At 35.8% G+C, this 21,626-nt stretch overlaps 2 protein-coding genes across 3 annotated transcripts in view; one reads left to right on the top strand and one right to left on the bottom strand.

Annotated features, from left to right (window-relative positions):
- TIMP4 (TIMP metallopeptidase inhibitor 4) overlaps positions 1-13,302 on the top strand; it is a 30,402-nt gene extending 17,100 nt beyond the window's left edge. Inside the window, exons 2-5 of the mRNA XM_050904477.1 lie at positions 2,684-2,781; positions 8,553-8,667; positions 9,330-9,454; positions 9,627-13,302. Of these exons, the coding sequence (XP_050760434.1) occupies positions 2,684-2,781; positions 8,553-8,667; positions 9,330-9,454; positions 9,627-9,824 (536 nt within the window). The 3' untranslated portion in view covers positions 9,825-13,302. The remainder of the gene's footprint in view (positions 1-2,683; positions 2,782-8,552; positions 8,668-9,329; positions 9,455-9,626) is intronic.
- The window catches only part of SYN2 (synapsin II), a 197,058-nt gene that overhangs the window by 82,469 nt on the left and 92,963 nt on the right, over positions 1-21,626 (bottom strand). For both annotated transcript variants that reach the window (XM_050904476.1, XM_050904475.1), the window contains one exon: positions 15,958-16,047. In XM_050904476.1, the coding sequence (XP_050760433.1) occupies positions 15,958-16,047 (90 nt within the window). The remainder of the gene's footprint in view (positions 1-15,957; positions 16,048-21,626) is intronic.

Here is a 21,626-nt window from a genome sequence, read left to right as displayed (position 1 = left end):
TAGGAGGAATCCGAAGTTATAACCACCCTCTGAACCACGAGTGAAGAGAGGGAGATGGCTAGGCCCAGGAATGCTAAATCAGGAAGTGCTTGTGGTTAAAAACAGAAGCAACCACATGAATAACAGGTTTTAGGAGACAGCTAGACGACACTGATTGAAAAAAAATATTAAAGCACAGAAAAAAGAAAACCAAGAAGGATTAAAAGGCCCAAAAAGATCTGTGTGCATTTGAATCTGGTTTCAGGAGAATAGAAAAGTAAAACCCAAATAACTAAAGATTTAGACATCCTGTAACAATAAAACTTTCTTGTCGTTAAAAAAAAATAAGACTCCATTTGGTCTTCCTTCGCCATCTGGAAGCTTTCTCTTAAACAAACGAATGAAACACACACAACAGAAAAATAGTTTTCATTTTCTTCTACACACCCAGAAAAAGATCTCTTAAAGACAAACCCCAAAATGTTATACTTTCAGCCTTGCATAACTCTGTGGAGACCCTTTGAGCTATCATTGATCATCTGTAACGTTCCTTTCAGATGCTAACAAGCAAAATTTAATAAAAATATGAAAATGAGTAATGTTTCTACATTAAACACAAGGGGAAAAGTAGTTTTAATTATCCCACAAATGTTTGCATTGAGTAGGCAGGAAAAGATTTCCTGCATATAAACCATGTTATGGTATTAAGAAAATAATGGAGCTAGCTCCTAACTGTTGTCTCACCCCTTACCTTCTATACTGAATGAACTCTTTAATGAGAAAACCTTTTTTTAGGAAGTAATGATGCAAAGGAAAGCAATGCAAAACAAAACAACATGACTCTAATTTGACCTTTCCAGCAGTATAGTACACACAATCCACACCACTTTTTATCTGGAATTAGATGAAAGCACTTAAGAAGTACTGTTAATTTGTGGGAACATAACACATCTGCAAATGATTAAAGAGATGCTGCCACTTACCATTTGAAATGAGGAATTTGCTGTTCATACTTAAAAGAACTCTTTCCTTCCAATCCAACCCATAAGTCTAAAATGCTCCTTTAAAAGAGTTTAAATGGCTTGGGAGGACGGAGCATTGTGCCAAAAGACAGAGGACTCAAGCTTTGAAGCTGTAGGCATCTGCATCATGTTGATTATTACATCTAGTTTGCTCTGCTAGTAAGTGAGGAAATGAGAATTGCCCGTTATTAGATGGGACTGACCTCTATTTGGCTGTAAGGACAATTACAATCTGGGTTTCTTATTCCTTTTCTTTAGATATGATGTTTAGAGGTCAATCTATCAAATAAATGTTTTTTGGGGAAAAGCATGATTTTGATGCCAAAAGATTTTCTTCTGCATCAGCTTGATATTTTTTTCAGTGAACGGGAAGCGTGAGGATATCACTGCAAGAGTGGTCAAACCCTGGAACAGGGGCTGAGGGAGGCTGCAGAATCTCCATCCTTGGGAGATACTCAAAACTCAGCTGGACACGGCCCTGAGCATCCTGATTCAAGCTGAGCAAGAGGCTGGACTAGACCTCCAGAGGCTCCTTCTAACCTAACTTATTCTATGAAACATCATGCCTGTTTCATACTAATTTTGATAGAATGGTTCCTTTCATCACAAAAAATAAAAACAAAATAATAAAGAAGGTGTCTGAGAGTTGCCCTCATACTGAAGAATGTGTTCCGGTCTCTATCATACCTGCAGAGGCAGATCCTTGCACGGATCCATCTCTGCCCAGTTGCAAATTGGACTTACAGGTGAAGTGGGGTTCAACTGTTGATTGCTCCGGCCTTTGCCAGTATCTCTCCATGCAGATACAGATTGTTTGTTCTAACAAGTACTACATCTGCAGAGGAGCTGTAATAGCGGCCATCCAGAACCGAGGAAAAACAGGACTCTACTTCTGGGGGACAGAAGTCCCCAGAGGAATTCTGGCCATATACCATATTCTTAGAATCCTGTTATTCTCTGTGCCTAATAGTCCTGGTATATTTTAAACAGCATATACAAGAGAGATGCCTCAAACAAACAGATAGGAAAATAAACAATTTCTTCTTTCATAAAATCTCATACTTGCTTTGTTTAAAGAATAGGAAATAAATGTGTCAAAAGAAGGAGTAATTAATTTATACAGGTTAACACAACCAATGACGTGTTATGTTAAGAAAAATGCTAAAATCTGTAGTCTCAGAAAAGTGAATGAAAGACTATTCTCTTCTTGTCTTCTGATTTCATGCCTAAAATTGATGCTTTAATCTTGTCTGGCACGTTCTTTCAGTGTTAACTTCAAGTCTAATTGATCAACAATTCTTCTGTCATAAACAGAAGTGTCCCTTTCCTCAGCTCACTGATTATAATGATGGGTGTTTTATAAAATTTTATGGGATTCAAGTCTTTCAAAGATTTTGATGGACAGTTTTTGTCAAAACTGAGTGGTAACTTAATTCAGATTTCCAGACTCATGGAAATTCAGATTTATATCATAGGCAGCCCACTTATTTTTATTTTCAGGACTTATTAATACAGTGAGTATTGAGTTACTGATTGAGTTAACTCAATCTAGTAACAAGCCTTAAAATCTACTTCTAGCTGAAGTGTAAAAACAATGCTAAAATCTATCAATACAATTTTCGCTATTGCTTGTAAAATTAGGCATATGCTTTTTTGCATTTAAATCTTTTTCTCTATTACAGTGATTCGAGCAAAAATATCCAGTGAAAAGGTGGTTCCTGCCAGCGATGACCCTCTTGATACCCACAAAATGATCCGGTATGAAATCAAACAAATAAAGGTACATGGAATCACTTAGCTATTTTGAAGTTCAATGCTGATAACCTATGTATACGACTACAATTTAGCCCTAAATGCTTTAAGCTGGAAAAGGCTCCAGCTGCCTCCACGGTTAGACCCAGGTGAACTACACAGAATAAATCAAAGTAGGGATAAAAGACAAAAAAAAAAAAAAAGAAAATAAAGCTGTTCTGATATTCATGAGTTGCTTGCTAAGTAACTATATTTTGATGAAAATTTTTGTTATTCACAATTGCTTTATGAAGACTTTATGAAAACGTACTTCAGTCTATGAATGGTGTTCAATACATTTGCTGTTTCTGGTGGATACTTGATCACCTATGTTGCATTATGAAATTGCAACTCTCTGACTGGATGATGCAAACTTTATAAACAGAGGAAAGCATTTCCAGCTGAAATAGCAATGACCTTTGTTCGTAAGTGAATAGGGATATTTGCAGAAACAGGAGTTCTTCCCTGATACTCATATAAACAAAAATCCATTTGTATGAATGTTGCTAGGAAAGCAAACACAAAGTGGGAGCACCCAAAAATACAGTCGTTCAGAATCTCACAGGATTTTTCCATTATTTGTTCAGCTCCAATAAGGAGACATATTCATTAATGTACTTTAAGAAGACATATCTTGATCCCATTCAAGTCCCCATCAATCTTTCACTGATGTAAAAAAGATCATGATCTACCTGTTTCTAGAATACACAGAAGACAGGTAGTCTCTTTCAATTAAAATGTGTTAGTGTGCATTCGTGGGGTTTTTTGTTTGGTTGGTTTGTTGTTAAGTTTTCTAGGTGGTTTTCTCTCTCATTTTTCATAGAATATTAGTTTGTATTATTTGTATTGATTTGTATTACATTTACTGGGAACACTTAAGTAGATCATTATGAACGGCTACATGCTTTCAAAAAAAAAATTCAATCCTTCAAATTGTATCAGTAGATCACCTCACAGGAGTTTTACTAAGAAAAATCTATGTTAAACAAGACTATCTCAAAATATTCACAAGGATGGTTATCACACATGACTTCTGTTAAGATTTTATAGCTATTTCAACAAGCCAATTCTTTTTACCTTGCTAAAATAAACCCCAAAACTCTTCACCATCCGCCACTTTCTGTCGTCTTAAACTATTAAGGATATTTTCAAATGTTTCTTTACAGAAATAAGTATATAAATACCAGAGCAATCCTCTTTCTTCCCATTAGCACTTTAATTTTCTGTTGCCACCCTGCAACACTTCAGTAACTTTATAGAAATGCAAATCATCTTATACTTCAGCACAAATAAGAAGAATGAGAAGTCTAGTCTGTGTTGTTATTTTCAGTCTATAATCCCTTTCTTCAGCAACAGCACACTGAAATCTCTGAAGTACATTCATATATTAGAGCTGCTTTGGAGTTTCTCCCAAATTTTCATAAGTGGAGGCCTATTCAGAAGTCAGGCATCAGTAAGAGATCTTTATTTAATTCCACTAAGCTTCAGAAGGCAAGTCAGCTAGGACTGGACAAACCAGAGAGATTTATTTTCTAATAAAAGATGCTCTACATAATTACATACAAGCTTAGACTAAAGACAAATGGGTCATAATAGTCCCATCCTTTAAATTCTTGCTTCTGGCCAGAAGAGAGTTAAGAAGAGGTAGGAGCTGAGGCTTCCACCCTGGCACGCAGGCTGCTCAGCTGCGTTGGGACCCAGCTCCCTGCTCAGCGTCTCTAACAAACCCAATAGAAGGATTTTTGTTTGAAATCTCTGCAATACAGAGTGGGCGAGAGAACAGGAGCTTCTGTGAACTGCAAATCTTTTGTGGGATGGCTAGTAAACTCTGTGTGGCACTGAAATAAATCCATAAAGGCAACTTTGCCTGTGCCTGGTAAATCATACAGGAACTGACAAAGAGTGATGTAACCTGTTATACTCTAAGCATACAGTTCAGAAGTGGCATACGGGTAAAAATTAAACAGGACTGGGTATACTGAAAAATTACTGAGAAATATTCACTTTTAAATTAACAGAAGTTTAATAGGAAAGTGTTATGGATAACACTGTAAAGTCCACATCAAGTTACAAAAGTAGAGAGAGTGAGGAATTTTAAATAGCTCATGCTTGTAAACATTTGGTAAGTGTAAAATAATCAATTAAAACAATACAATGTTGTATACAAGTGGCCAGATTTGGCCACCTCCATGGAGCGGGACAATTCACAGACTGACTAATAACATCACAGAAACAGCTTGTCAGAGATCTTCAAACTGAGCCTCATGGATCAGTGACCTCATTTGTGTATCTCAGTTTCCTGGATAACCGAGAACTTGGTTGACCAGAGCAATAAGTTGATAACACTATTTCTTACCTTTTCCCTCAGATGATAACATTTAAAAGAATCTAAATCAACAGTGTATGTCAAATGGTAGAATATTCTCTTTTCACTATCGTAGTCTTTCTTCTCGAGTGCTTACAGACCGATTTCTCACATTGTAAATTTGATGCCCTGCAGTTATGATAAACTGAACAGTCCTTTTAATGTCAGATGGCACTGATCACGTGTTTCTGGCTAACCCTGTGCCTACACATTTACAGGATTGGGGGGATATGCTAAGAATTTGCTTTATATAACACAGAAAGTAAGGATGGGCTCGCTAATCGTCTATTCTGAGCTGTAGGATCTATCAAGCTAAAACATGATTATCAACTCAGTATTAGTTTTGGTGACTACTTTTTAAGCCACGCACATATTCACACTTCGCTCAGCAATTCTTCTCCCCTCTTGGAAAAGAAACACAGAACCTATAGAGGTTACACTTTATTGCAACTGTAAATTCAACAAAATGCTGCTGTTTCTCTTTTATATTACTCTCTGGGCTGTTTGACATGTAACATTAGTGTGGCTGATTTATGCAACTCCTGTTACAAAAATTATATTTCTGTTATTTTAAATCCAGTGCATTAGGCTTAGCATTAAAACATTGGTATTTTTGGACAGAAATATTATGTATGCTTTTGATATTCATTTTCAGAAATTAAAAAACAAGAATAATGATGGGGTTTATTCATTTTATATATATGGGTTGGCATGTTAAGAAGCCATACATTTTTTTCAATTACTGTTTTTTTCTTTTATTGCAATACTTACAGCATTATACTAAAGAGAGAAGAAAACACATGATTTATATGCAATTGAATATTTGTCTTCATAATATTATTGTTATTGACTCAGTCACCATACTTACTCTGAGGAGCCAGCTAAACATTAAAACAGTGCCATTAGCTTTTGTGACACCTTGTCCTATATTACCAGAGTAGTGAAGTAAGGCCCAAGATATTACTGTCATACACAACACATTTTACCAAATTAAATTAGTATAAGCAAAATTGCTAAGTATTTGCCACACAAGCTGCATGGATGGAGACCCACCGAAAGAATCAGACTTCTTTCACAAGAGGGTGGGGTCCCCTCACAGTGGGAATATGAGGAGGTATTTAAGCGAAACACAACAGTATCTACACTTTACAATGATGCATGCAGTTTTAAAGCTAGATATTAATCACTATAAAAAGCTACGAGAATAAAGAAGATAGAAGAATGTAGTTATTATAACAGGAACATGCCTGAGACACTGAAAGTAATACAGATAGTCTTAAAAAAAAGTATGCTAAAATCTTAAAGCAATAGCTGTGTACTGGTCTTGGTTCTATACCTCAGAAGGACAGGGACAGTGTCAATACAGACTTTAGTATCAAGCTCACATCTCTCTCTTCTCCCAACTCCTCACCCTATTTTCCTACCTCAATGAAGTCCTACCAGAACCTCAAATGTAAATGGACCATACCACAATGCAGAATTGAATCAAGCTATCTTATCCCTTAACAGAGAAAGTATCCACACTTTTAGGAGATGAGAGAACATGATTGAGAAGATCAAATATGATTTACTGAGTTAAACAGAAGATTATAATCTTAAGAAATACTTTAACAAATATCTAGGTCAAAACCTGAGATAGGTCAGACTGTAATTTCAAAAAAACACCCCAACCAAGCAACCAAAACAACCTCAACAAAACAAACACCAAACTCATTTAAATACTAACTAGATCTCAATTATAAGTTGCCATGGATATTTATCTTTTTTTTTATAGCTAATTCAATTTGTGTTGTCTGCATAATGCCTCTTAAGCTAATTTAGATCAAGTGACGAGATATTAAAAGAAAAGTTGTACCCTACTACACATTGTAGCCCAACCAAAGGTTTCTGAACGTGGAGACAACTCAAATCAGAGGATACCTGCATAGTTCATGTAGCTATTACGTACTAGACATCTGTGTCTAGTACCCACACCCTGAATAAGGCAGATTTAAGCGTAGCAGAAGCAGGGGATTTGAGTTCAAAGACGGCAGGAATCAAATGGCTCTTAGTAGGAGTGAGGGAGGCCTGGGGCTCTCACTGAAGCGCTGGGTTAGCAATCAGGCAGATTCTCCGCAACACACGTGCAGCCTGCTCCTGCTTCCTCATTTAGCCATCCTTCTGAGAACTTTTACATCGGGCTGACATACCAGACTACTTTTATCTAATAAAATTAGACACATTTTCATCATCATTACATATGTTTTCTGTTATTTTCACTGCTGCTTTGTACAGGATACCAGTTTGTTGTTTGGTTTGGTGTGTTTGTTTTTTCTACTAAGTATTTCAAATTCACAGCTAATATTTTTGGATCAGAAGCCCAATGACAACAACTTTGGCTTTTTTTATTCCATAAATAAGGCTTCAGAAAAATCAACATATTACAGTGTATTTTCTAGTGCCCTGTACTATTTAAGTCTCCTGAGAGAACTTGAGTAACATGAACACATTTTCCAGTGACACCGGCTGCAACTGGGAGAGCCTGCCCTTGGGGGCTGTGGGCCTTGCGATTGTCCACAGCTGTCAACACACAGCATGATGTCACTAAACGGGGCCCCCGAAGTGTCGGGGTTTCAGTTATGTCATATTAGGTGATGACAGGCATTCTGAGGTTGATTAGCATCTTACGGTTCCTTCTCACATTTGGACACAACTAAATTTGTTTTGATCTTTTAATGGCTTATATAAGCATTATTTTCATAGTTGGAAATGCTAGTTAAGGAGCAGCCAATCTGAACCCTGCACAGGCTTTGATCCTGAACCTATCCATTTTGGTGCTGCAGGCTACAAATTCTAAGAGCTGGATCCCATTTTCCAACAGTTATTTGAGAAGGTCGCATTGGGCAAAATTGTGGATGTGGAAAACCAGCTTGCTTTAACGACCGAATATAAGAACAACGCTCAATTTCTTAGCATGTTTCATGTCCTTGAAGATACACACCATTACACTGATCAAGATAAAATTTCTCATATTAATATATTGAGAAATTTTTGCATCTTACAACGCTGCAGCACCTTGTTTGAGATGAATGCTGTCTCTGTATTACTCTTTAAACGGAAGATGCCAGTAGAATATAAAGTGAAGAGAAATCTTTAAAGATCCATTAAAAACACTGAAAAAGCACATTTAAAAACCTATAATTTAAAAAAATTAAGACCTAGTTTCCTTCTAAAAATAATGGACACATTTCATTTAGTGTAGAGAAGAGGTCTAATTGTTGGTATTTTCTCATATAAGTTCAGACTTTAGAGCCTTTTTTAAAGAGATGCACCATATACTTCTTTCAGCTGTTGTTTGCAACTGTTTTTTCATGTTTGTTTTCCACTACTGACTTTCTGTTTCTGATAATTTTCAGATGTTTAAAGGGTTTGAAAAGCTCAAGGATGTCCAGTATGTCTATACCCCTTTTGATTCCTCACTCTGTGGGGTGAAACTTGAAGCTAACAACAAAAAACAGTATCTTTTGACAGGTAAAATGTAACAGAACTACGGTACCTATAAAACCAGAAGTAACTGCTTAGATTGACTTTGCAAAAATATGCCAGTCCTGTTAAAAAATAATATATTTATGTACTAAATAATACAAACACAATGAAATGTACAAATTGTGTAAAGCTGTAATTATACTATGATCTTACATGTTTTCCATCCTTCATCCAACAATCTTAAAGCAGTTTCAAAGGAAGTCCAGGTCAGTAACTATGTAATTAGTAAACAGGACGTATGCCATTATTATCTGTTTAAAACCAACGTACTGATTTTCCCAGGAATGCAAACATGCTTAGTGAGACAACACATGCCTACGTGCATGCAGATTTGGGGTTCTAAGTAATTACAGATTTTTCTATAGAGTCCTGAAATTTAGTTTAACATACTACTGCATTTGCATCCATCCCTTGGTGGCAGATTACCAGCATCTGTTGAAAAATATCCTTCTTAAATCTTTTACATTTATTCAGCATGCAATCAGCAGAATAGTTCTCAGTTATAATTACATTCATTGAAAAAAAGTGTGAAATATGACTAGTTTGATGCAATTAGTTAAAAACTTCGGGTATTCTTGCAACCGATTTCAGTATTTAGAAAACAGCTTTATTCACCTGCCTTATTTTTCCTATTTTCCATGCTGTAGGCCAAATTTTAAGTGATGGTAAAGTCCTCATCCATTTATGCAACTACATTGAACCATGGGATGATTTATCCTTGTCTCAAAAGAAGAGTCTCAATCAGAGATATCAAATGGGCTGTGGCTGCAAAGTAAGTATAGAACGAAACACTGTCTAATGGTGGAGCCCACCTCACAGGCACTGGCAGTTTGCACTGGTGGAAACTGTTCTCTTATACACCATATATTTTATATTACTCGAGAATAAATACCATTTTAAAGAAACCTGCAATATACTGAATTGATGTACTATTTCACATTTAGATTACTACCTGCTACATGGTGCCCTGTTCAATCACTACACCAAATGAGTGCCTCTGGACAGACTGGCTGATAGAAAGAAAGCTATATGGGCACCAAGCCAAGCACTATGCCTGTATCAAGAGAAGTGATGGCACTTGCAGCTGGTACCGAGGTGGTCCTCCCCCAGAGAAAGAGTTTATTGATATCAGCGAACCTTAAAACGATCACTTCCTAAAAAGCCTTGGAGTCGAATTCCATCAAACATTGCACGCTCACAGCTTTGAACTGCCATCGTCTAATGTATCTGTTGCTTAGAAACAAAAACAAATTGTCCTGTACAGCTAAAGTACGAGTCTGTGGAATTGGCACTCACGCGAGATGAGGAACAAATCGCCTGGAAGTAGCTACTCTGTAAAGTTATGCTTTGCACAGAGAGGCTCAAGCCGAGAATGCTCCTCTGTGTCCTCTAAGGCATAACAAGTTTCCTTTTTACCAATATGAATGTACAAGAACAAAAGAATTGCCAGAATTTTGTCCCCTATTTCTGTTAATCTACAGGTTAAGAGAGCCCCATGTTTTACTCCAAATCTTTCTGATGAACCACGGAATGTTTTATAGAACTATTTTTTTCTGTATGAAAGTCTTCTGATACAAAAGAATTATTGTACAGTGTATATGTAAAGTATTATAACAATGTGCTATTAAAAAAAGATTCAAAAATCCCTATATTTCCTTATCTGTTGAAACAAGTTGAACACTTCTGTGATTAAAACAATCTGTGCTCCATATCTTGTATGTTACTTATATCATAGCTTTCTTTATCTACAGAGTAACTTTCATTGATAACTAAGTTAAACAGCCATGATAATCAAAATCCTCTTACCCAATTCAATATTCCTATGGACTAGCTATACCTTGTTGAAAGAAAAGCCAGATGTTCTAATGCTTCAGCATTTTATGGATCCAAATAATGACAGGCTAAAACTGCTTATATTTACAGAAACCATGTCCATCATCATGGCAGCTGTAGTACTTGATAATGCCTCTCTAAATACGTGACTAGGTCATTGTATCTCAGCACTGTTAAAAGCCTTGGCTTTAGATACTCATGTAAAAATATATGCAATAGATACTGAATAACTTACACTGCAAGTGATTTCTAAAAAGCTCTCAAATATTTGACCATATTTAATAGTTTAAATTTACATTAATGATTTTTCATTCATGGAAACCCATCGTACTCTGTCATAATGAATTTGGTAACTCATGAACTTATACTAGAGAAGTGTTACAACGTATTTTGCCTTTTAGTTCTTTAGTGTCTTAACTTTTACGAATTGATTACTGTAGTTAGTAACTAATCGCACACATATTTAAGTTTACAAAAGTAATTCAATTCACAGTGGTAAAACTTAAGAAATTCTTTCAGTAAATGCCAAAGTTTAGACAGTTGTCCAACTGCTTGTGTTCTAGAAACTGGATAAGAACCGTCACGCAGGATATGACTCTGTAATAGCTGCCATTTCCGATGTATTTTACTCTCTCCAATTTTCTCCATTGGGTTTCTTTCACTTCATTCCAATTTTGGCTAGAATTACTCTCATGTATTCCTCATATGAGAATTTAGAACAACGGGCAGAGATTTAGACAGTTCTGTTCTCGTTTGGTTAGACCAGGTCTCTTTAAAGGTTTAACACAAACACTTTACTCATTCCTGCTAACCATAGTGTGACATTTCCAGCCTATGGGCTCATTAAGAATCAGAGCTCTTATTGTTCAAGGGTCCAGTTTTCCAAATAGTTCCTTTAGTCTATTTGCTATAAAGTCCTTATAAAATCTTTGGGATGTAAACTTGCAAAGACGATATGCACATCTTTAAGTGTATAGGCATCTCTAATTCCATTCAATTTGATGACATAGTAGTTTGCACATAACATTCAGCATGTCCCATGTATCTTGTCACACCCTAAGATATGTTGTATTGGATATATAGCATATACTTGCAAAAAAACCCTGTATAAATGATTTTTGTGACACATTCTGTTCATGTTTCTAATGTTTATTTTGACAATTGCATGAATCCATATTTAAAGGATAGGTTTGAAAACACTTTTGTGAGCATAAATATTATTTACTTTTTTTGTGGCTAAACTTACACAATTCCAATGAAGTGCAAATGATGCAAGGCCAACAGGAAGGCACGCCATTATTCCTTTGAAGAATATAGGTCCCTTAATAGTCAATGTTTCATTTTTTATTTACTGTAAATCAGTTTTGGTGTTTTAATTTACAATCCTAAATTAAAACACCATATATTTGTGCTGCCAAATGTAACGCCTAGCTAGTTTTCTGCTTTGCTAAAGACAAACAAAAAATTACCTAACACTAATTTGGACCGTAGACTTCTTATGGCTACTTACATAAATGAAATAAAAAGGCTACATTTCTTCCAAAAAGGAATTGATATTACAGAGACAATATTGACAGTGCTATTTACTGTCAGTGCTGTGCATTTATATTACTAATTTACAGAAAGACTTAAAAAACAGGCCTTATTTCCACATGTCAAACCAAAACAATTCCTAGACAAGCCTGCAAGAGCTTAATAACCATACAAAGCCTGAATCAAGCACATGGCTCGTTAATATTCACTACACGTACGGTGTAGCATTTGTTTCCAAATCCATTTTGATGTAATGGTGTCTTTTGAATAGCACTCTGCAGCAAACAGATATTGTCTGCTTTTTAACTCAACATAGTTCTGTTTCTATTTCAGTTTTATAGTAACTAGACCTTAAACTCAACTAACCCCACTCAGATTGCCTTCTTTACGTACCTTGTAAAAATAAATGTTTTCTTCAATATTTATGAACAAACTGTGATATGAATTGTATGCCATAATTAGTTTTAAAAACATTTTGTATTTGACCTGCCATAAAATATCCTATATGAGGTGTTTCAAAATTAATGGCCGTCCACTTTGATTTCTGTCTGAGCATAAATCTGGCCAAACTTCCCACAATGGATGGTACAAAGATTTTTTCTTTTCTCTCGTATCAATAAATATGGCAAGAAAAGCTTTACAAAAAACCCTCTCAGAATGAGTTTTTATTTTCCCTGAGATTCAGCACTGATAAAGACTATGAAAAGGATTAATTACAATGCGGCATTCTGAATATGTTATTTTCCTATCAAGATGTTTACTGTAGTGGCATTGATATATTATCAACAGCAGATTATTTTTACAACATTTTATTTTTACTTCTTGAAACTGTGCGTTATATGAAATGTTAGAGCAGAAATATAGCCTGGTACAACATTTGATTTTAATTTGAAAATTACTCACATGACTTATGATAAGAGTAGGGAAAAGAACAGAGAAGGGAGACTATACAGGTGAACGGTGGAAAAAACACCACCTTGAATATTGCTGGCTTTTTCTCAATGCTCCAGTTAAGTTTTAATTAAATTGTCCAACAATTATGTTGAAAAAGCCAGGGTTTTTTTTCATGACAGAGAACATAAGAGGTGGGAATGTAGTGAAATAAAGGAAACTAATTACTGAGGGAAAGGCTGTAGATATGACTCAACTAGCAATGAGTTCAAAAAGCCTTACAGTGTTTTGTATAGTTTTAATCAGTCTGAGATGAATGTTTCTGTTTCAAAAAGTGTTTCATTAAAGCAGCTCCATTTTTACACAAAAGAATGGCATCTTTGTTTATTTACCTTTTATTGCTGTCTAAAGACTCAGTACAAATGATCACCACAGTATGAAAGAAGCAAAAGAAACAGAAGCACAACCGTACCTCTGGCACGCTCAGCTGAAAACTCAATTCACAGAGATTTGGAGTTTTCCCCGGCTCCCCCACCCACCCCCACTGGTTTGCACTGGAGGGGAGGGACAGGGCTCTAGGTTATGATTTGGAGAATAAGAAGTGAAGGAGTGAACACAGGAGGAACTACAAAAAATTATTTTAAACTGTAAATACCAAATTCTGTAAAAGTAAATGCAAATGAGGCCAGCTATTAATAAATAGTGTTTAAAAAACAACAAAATTTAAATAGCATGATATGATTTCAATTCATCAACTAAAAGACTCTGATATCCAGATCATCTTACAATCCATTCTAGAAATTTGAATAAAACATTATCTTGTACCATGTTGCCTGATTATTTTTCAAGCCACAAAATTCCAAATAATTTCTTCAGAAGGAAAAAACAAACAACTGAGCTTCATCACAATCAGTTATTACAGCACCTTTAAACCATGTATGGCAATGCAATACTGAAATGCATTAATTTTCTCTAGATTAACCTTCCTTACGTAGAAAGACGTAAAAAAATTACTCAGCTGTGGAGAACATTAACGTTCAAAAGTTCAAACAAAAGACAAATAACTTATCAGTTCAGACATTAATGAGCAATGTAGAGCAACAAAGCGGGGAAAAAAACCACTCAAGTGTTTGTTATACTCTTAAGCAAAATATGCCTTATAAGCACATACACACATTTTCTTGTTTGTGTTCTATTACTGAACTTGAATTCAATCAGTTGTTCAAGACAGCAGTTTGCAATTGAACTGGTAGACCTTCTACAGGGTCATACTACATAAAAATCAAAAGCTAACACATTAATTCTTGTCCCAGAATTATAGGATATTTTCTTTGTTTCTATGTACTGCGATTTAGCAATGTGTTAAAAGGCCTGCTTTTTCAATAAAATCATAGAATCATAGACTATCTCGAGTTGGAAGGGACCCATAAGGATCATCGAGTCCAACTCCCTGCTCCTCGCAGGACTACCTAAAACTAAACCATATGACTAAGAGCATTGTCCAGATGCTCCTTGAACTCTGGACAGGCTTGGTGCCGTGACCACTTCCCTGGGGAGCCTGAATAATAGCTGATAAAATAATGAAGAACAATAAGTTGTGCGCAGGAAATTATAAACCAGCTTTAATCTTGGACATTCTCAGGAAAATAGATATAAAACTTATTACCATTTAAAAAAGCATCTTGCAAAATATGAGATGTCGTTCTGCTTCTCCACCTGTTATGAATGAATCCCTAAGGCGTAAAACACTTCTTTTGCATAAAAAAAAATACAAATTTTACAAAGTTGTGTATTTTCCTGACAAATCCATCAACAAAACCCCCTTCCATTCTGAAAAGCTTTGACTGTCTGGGACAATATTTAGGTCTGCTGCTCCAGATCAGTACCATTTCTCCTTTGGCTCTACAAAACTTCTGTGTACCAAATTTACTAAATACATAACTGTGGTGAAAGCTCTTTTCAGAAGTGTCATATGTGACAAGAGAATTGGAAACATCTGTGAGTTAGTAGTCCAAAGAAACCAGAGAGAACTGGGAAAGCAGTATGAAGAGCCATCCTGCCGCTCTTGCCAATACATCAAAAAACACAGAACTGCACCATACTGTGTTTATTACCAAAAGATGAGACAGACGTGGGAGAAAGAAGACTTCAGAAGAAATCTTAGTCAACTGCTGACACTGAGGCTTATCTTAGATGCCACCTATGCTAACGAAGTGCTAGCCAGAGTCTCAAGACAGACACACAGCAATTACAGCTTGGGGACCTTACATAAACAGCTAACATATTTATCATGACCTTGCAATGGTATTTGAATCACAGCTGTGTGACATATGCTGAAAGGATTATATTCTAAAAATAATTGACGCTTCCCTGCTAGTCTATTCAATCAGCAAACAGCCTCCCTCCAGTTTCTCTCAGTGCTGAAAGTATTTCCTCTAGAAAAATATACTCAGGAAAGAATTTCTGTTTAGAAACCATAAGAAAAGTAAGAAAAAAATGTCTGCAGCATAAGACAGGTCATGAATAAAGGTCGTAAGTGTTATTTTTATGAATGCGTTTATGTCTGTAAAGGACTAGGAATCAGTGTCAGCTCAGGTACATGAAGATCACAAGTCATAACCACCCTGATTTTAGATGAGTTCAAAGTTCTACACTGCCAGACACATAGCCTTGTGCATCATCTACAAAGATAATAAACACTTTGAACCTATCATAAAGGACTAGGTTAAAGACAAACCATAAAAGTAACTCTTGCACTTTAATAGTTGTTCTGTGTCTTTATAAGCATTTAGTCTCTTTAAGATCTGAAGTTGGTTAGCTGAAAAATGACTACCTTCACATCTGAAAATCTTCCAGTTAACCATCGCAATGCTTTCAAGTGGTCACCCAGTCTCATCCCTCTGAAAGCTTCCAAAATGGCTTTTAAAATAGACAGTAAATGGAGGAAATGAATTGTGCGTTTACAGTTCCTGTTTTACAGAGACGGTAAGCAAATTTAGTATTGGTATTTGCACGTACCATTTCCTTGTGATTTGGATAGAATGTTTGCTCAATTAACGGGAACTTCTCTGGACCCAAAGTTTTGTAGACAGACACCAGCTGGGCAAACTGTAAAATAAAGCAAAACAAAAGAAAAAGCTTAGGAGAGAAACCACATTCTACCAAAATGATCTCATACTGTCATTTTGCTTCTTGTCTTCTGTGTTTCATAAACTCAGCAAATACACATACACATTATACGCTTTCTCTCTTCTCCTCTCACATGCACACCTTTTTAATCCATCCAAGCTATGACTTCATATACAGAGCAACAAAGAACAATACCTCTTAGAGTTAAGCCTTCACATGTACAGAAAATGAAATACACTGGAATACTGTTTTTCAGATACCTCAGTCTATATATTTTAAGCTGATTTTGTGATAATAAAATCATTATAATTTTGCACTTTCTACCGCCTTTAATCTAAAGATCAGACATATTTCACATTAATTTAGCCTCTGGCACCTCATTGACATTGAAAGGTAATTTTGCAAAACTGGAAAACAGAGAAAAGCAATAACTATGTCATATGTAACAAGTCAGGTGAAGAACAAACAAGAGAATTTTAATTTCCTAGGCTCTAGCCATATACCATAGCCACATGGAGGCAGTGGAAGAATGGCCAATCAACAGAGATGTTGATAATTTAAACAGCTACATGTTATTGCCATTTCTATTAACGTTTTCCTTCTGGGCCCTTTCTCCAACATATCCAGTCTACCTATACGCTAGACTGTAGTAACTTAACACAGAAAGCAAAACAACATTTAAACACAAAAAGACAAAGAATTCTTTATTAAATAGAAATGTATTTCGGGGCTGTTCTTTCTCTTCAGTGAACAGATCAACTCTTCGGTTGTAACAGTTCAAAAACTAAACCACTCTTCAAATCACGGCTTAGCAAGTGAGGTTTCTAGGGAGCAAGACGACTTTGGCAGTCAGAAGACCACTATTGTTTCAAGACTCCAAAGCTCTGGCTTGTACATGCCTGTGATGTGTTTAATTGTCGTTATGCCAACATGAGACATAAACAACTTAGCACAACAGTTTGAATAGTGGGATTTGCTGGTTACAAACAGGAAAAAAGCAAAGAACAATAGAACTCTGTCCATAATGCAGTTTGATCAAATACCTACTCTGTTAATGCAATTTAGGGTGCAGGGATAGTTAAAACTGTTTAAAGGGAAAAAAAATGATGAAAGCTTTGCATCGCATTTCCAGCTGGCACAGAGAATTTGTTTAATTTAGTGGTGTTTACTTAGGTTTGGTAAAACACATATTTAAATTTTGAAGTCCAGTGGAAAATACCTTAATGATGAGTGGTTTTCACCAAAAGCTTAAGAAATTCTAGTTGGATAGTGTGCTGTACAAAACAGACCTCAAGGAAAGGAAATATTATCACAGCTACCAAAATAAGGTGGTTTGGGAATAGGATTCCTGACAACTTACTATTTATTTCTGTTCTTATCCAAGATCCAAATTCAAAATTTCATAAGCAAATACTGCCTATTAAATACATGATTTTTGCCAAAAAATTGTTATGCTAAAATGAATCTATTTACCTATCTTTAAGTAAAAACATTTAAAAAATCATATGATTGTATTTCCTGTGATTTTTTCCTTATTTTCCTTTCCATTTTCACTGAAAGCAAGCAAAAGACAGTGAGAAACTGACACTATTTGTAGGGGTTGTGGCATTCACTCAAGAGGTAAGAAAGCTATAATTCAGATTAATACTAGCAAAAGTTTGTTTACTTAAAACAAAATAGTATCAACCACAGATAATATACATCTATCACTCTAAAGTATGCTCTAATCTAGTAATTAAATAGCATGTAGGAAAAGTAGGTTTAAATTTCCTGAGGCAAGGGAGAGAATTAACTCAGAGTTCCTACAGCCGCGGGGAATGATTTATCCTTTGCCCTTACTGGGACACTGCTTCACCTGTGTGTCTACAATTTTAGGAATCTCTTGTCAAACTTTTCTCCCCCAAAAAAGCAACTTGATAAATTCAACCCAAGTTCACATAAAATTTTGGCATTCTAATTGTACACCCTTAAACTGCTATAAATATTTCTTATTTTCCCTGATTCCTACTGGGCAATTTATGAAAAAGAATTTCATTTATGTTTTAATGAACTTCTATCAATTTGTAACTGTGATCTGGACTATACCTTTTTATATTTTCCTTTTGAGCAGCTGAACCAAACAAACATCAGTTATACAGACTGAAGCAAAAGACCACTTCTGAAATATCTGGACAGTCCGGAAGATATACAGAGCTTACAAACAGACTGAATATAGAATACCACGTTGCCTGCTTTTCTATCCAAACCAGGTTTTAAAGGTCTGCTGGAAACTACACTAAAAAGTTTCATTTGACCGTTTTTAGACTTAAAAAAAAAGAAAAAAAAAGCCACCATATTAATGCTTTGCCTTGATTAGAGTTTTGAAAATGTTTTGTTTTACTGGGCTACCTAATATGACCTTAAATTATACCTTTAAATCACAGTAAAGTTTATCAAATTCTTCCCTGGACAAGAGCATCATCTTTTTAGGTGATAAACTACTGAATTATTATCTAATCCAATGCAGAGTGTTTTCAGATATGGGATGTTCATGAAACGGAGACTACTGGTAGAGCTACTCTATATTTAAATAAAGTATTTTATATGGATGCCAAAAACCCTGGGAGATTGTAACTAAAAAAAGAACCTCATAGAGCTTAGCATTTCAGCAGGAGTCTCTTCAACATCTTAAGAAAAAACAAGAAAGTGGAAAAAAGTTCTTTTAGCTCTTATTTTAGCTAGCTGAATCTACTTCTCATTTTCAAATTTTGTATCTTATTTTCAGCTCGAAGAGAGATTCTCAGGTACATATATTTCTGTTTTTCAGATTATTTTTTTAAAAGGAAAAGAGTGGGATTTTTTAATATTCTTTGTAATGTCAGCTCTGCTCTTTTCTACTAGGGATTCAATGCTTTCACATCTTGGCCTATAGATTGTTCCTCCATAAAAGAACAGGAGAGCGCCAGCTGCACTTTTTCTCCTCTCCAACGAAGTACGATACAGATAAGAAATACTTAGTCAAAAAAGACACTTATTCCCTTTGATTTCATATAAAAGCTTTATGGGGTTTCATTACACTAAGAATGGAACACTATAAATTTGACTGCATAGACCGTACTGTAATCAAGCAGTGCACAGTTACAAAAAATCACTTTGCTAACTTCATAAAGATTTGAATAATGACTTTGCTTATCACTTTAGATGAGTTAAAATGTGCTTAATTACATGCATGTCATCCATCCCTGAATGCTCAGATCTCTTCCTGAACAAACTGCACAAACTTCTTTCTCAAAGATAATTAGATATGATATTTAAAATTAATTACTCCAGATGGTGCTTTGTGTTACCTTTAATTCCAGCAAGCTTCTAATCTCTCTCGCCAGACTGAAGGATATATATCATTGTCCATTCCAGTGGAGAATTTCCTGGTATGTTGAATAAGATTTTCATGCAACAAACTACTTCACATTTGCCTGTACAGTTGTTCCCTATCAGGGAAGTACCACTGAGCTGTGTATTGTAAAACCTTTTGTCAGAGATTTTCCTTTATCGTGAGTATTCATTATCCGTGCTTTTTACAAGTTAAGGCTTGCTTCTACTGACAGTGGAAGAACTCCAGCCGGCCATCTAATACTTCCTGGTAACAACTAAAATGATCGCAAAATTCTCTGGACAGTCTGTTTCACCAAACCAAATAAGTTGGCATTCTCTAGGACTAGAGAAACAGGAGAACTTTGATGGGTGAACACTTTTTGAATCCCTCTGTCATAAAAAAATAGCACTGTTAGCTGAGATTTAACTTATCTTTGACTGCTCTAAGGTGCGGGCACATCTAAAGAGTGAAGAAATTCCATGCAATACCAGTTTACTTCTGGATTTCCATATATAAATTTGCCTTTTACTAAATGTATTAAATGTGTATCAGGATTTGTGGCTGAAATTACTAAAATAAAATTCCTAAGTTTCTAACATGATCTCAATATTCAGTATGGCTGCCAGCTTTCTTTGAACATGTATTACTTAAAAGTAGATGAACAGCAAAACAGTTTAAAGATCGGGTTATGCTGAACAAAGGTTTAGACAGAGTAAAAGTTTCATCCTACTGTATGCTTAAATCATTCCTTTGTAAGACTAAGAATTGATGAAAGACAGCTTCCCATGGAAATGCTGTAGAGGTTCCTAGTATTCCTCTGTGAACTGCACACTAGAGTAAATTATGCCTGAATAAATATATATATATATATATATATATCATTACATGTGAGTGCGGATGGGGGCCTCAGCAATTGGATTTTCCCTTTCAATATACAAAAGGAAGCTCCCTTTTCCCTACAATGACCTGCAGAGGTCTCTTGTAGGGTCTGTAGGTTACAAAGCTGAAAGATGAGCTGGTTTACATTATAGGCTGGTTTATGTTACATTTCTATTATAGGAAACTAATAAAGATGATGACACATTGACTTTTTTTATCCCCTTCAGATGGCACCGTGAACAATGTCCTGAAGTCCACTTTTAGGCTGAGGCTCGGAAATATGGCTTGTCATTTCAGAAAAACATGATTGCCTTGTAAGAGTAAGAGATGTTCAAAAGCACAGACTAAGTACCATTAGAACAAACATATCAGGGGTCCTTGGTGGCCAACAGATTGAGACACAAACATTGTAGACCCTTTGGACTAAGAAGAAATTAAGCAATTGTGTGGAAAGGGCTAGGAGGGTACATTCGCCACATACTCTGTGGGAGTCAATTTACTTTAACGAAGATTTTTCACTATGCTTGTATTTTAAACACAGCTTCTGTATTTGTCTTTGTGGGTTTTGATTTTTTTTTTTTTAAATTACTATTACCTGGGAACTATCTGTGTTACTCTTTTTATGCTCTTCATAATACTTGTTCTTTGTTGTGATTGGCCTGCATTTCTTCTATTATGCTCTAGTAAGCACTAAATACTTTTCCAGAAGGCTGAGTACATACACATTTGATTTGCTATTGGATACTTAATACGAGAATCAAGGGGAACAGACTGCTGACTGTAGCTTACGTACCTCTTTCTGTCAGCAGGAGCTGACAGACAACTTAATGAAAGTATTCAAACTTTCAAAGTCAATTCAAAGTTTGACATGGCAACCGAACGATGAACCATCGCCTACAAATCAGTTTGGGTGCATTTACAGAATACAGAAAAGATGGGAACTGACAAAAGAACTTGATGTTCCTCCAGTAGTTTTCCATTATTACGATGCAAAGCCAAAGACAACACAGTTGGACTATGAATGGAAAGATAACTTATATGGACCCTGCATCACAATTCAACACAGACAAGTTGTTTCCTAACCCTTTTGCAGCCCAGCCTCACACGAGAACATGATGATGATCTCTGCCTCACCAAGCTGAGCTGCAACCCCCATTGCATTTTTTATTCAAGTCCTGCTGCTTGACCCATCACGTTGGAACTAGCAGCATCTCTTCCTTCCACCTTTGACTGCAGCTGATATTTCCTCACCTTCTTTATCTCCAACACCCTCCTTACCCTCTGGGGTACTCGTCTGCATCTACTGAGTTGGAGCTACTAAGCCTGT

The sequence above is a fragment of the Gymnogyps californianus genome, chromosome 13 (assembly GCF_018139145.2).
Source record: "Gymnogyps californianus isolate 813 chromosome 13, ASM1813914v2, whole genome shotgun sequence".
Lineage (NCBI taxonomy): Eukaryota > Metazoa > Chordata > Aves > Accipitriformes > Cathartidae > Gymnogyps > Gymnogyps californianus.
The sequence above is the reverse complement of the archived record's forward strand: the minus strand, read 5'-3'. Positions and strand labels throughout refer to the sequence as shown.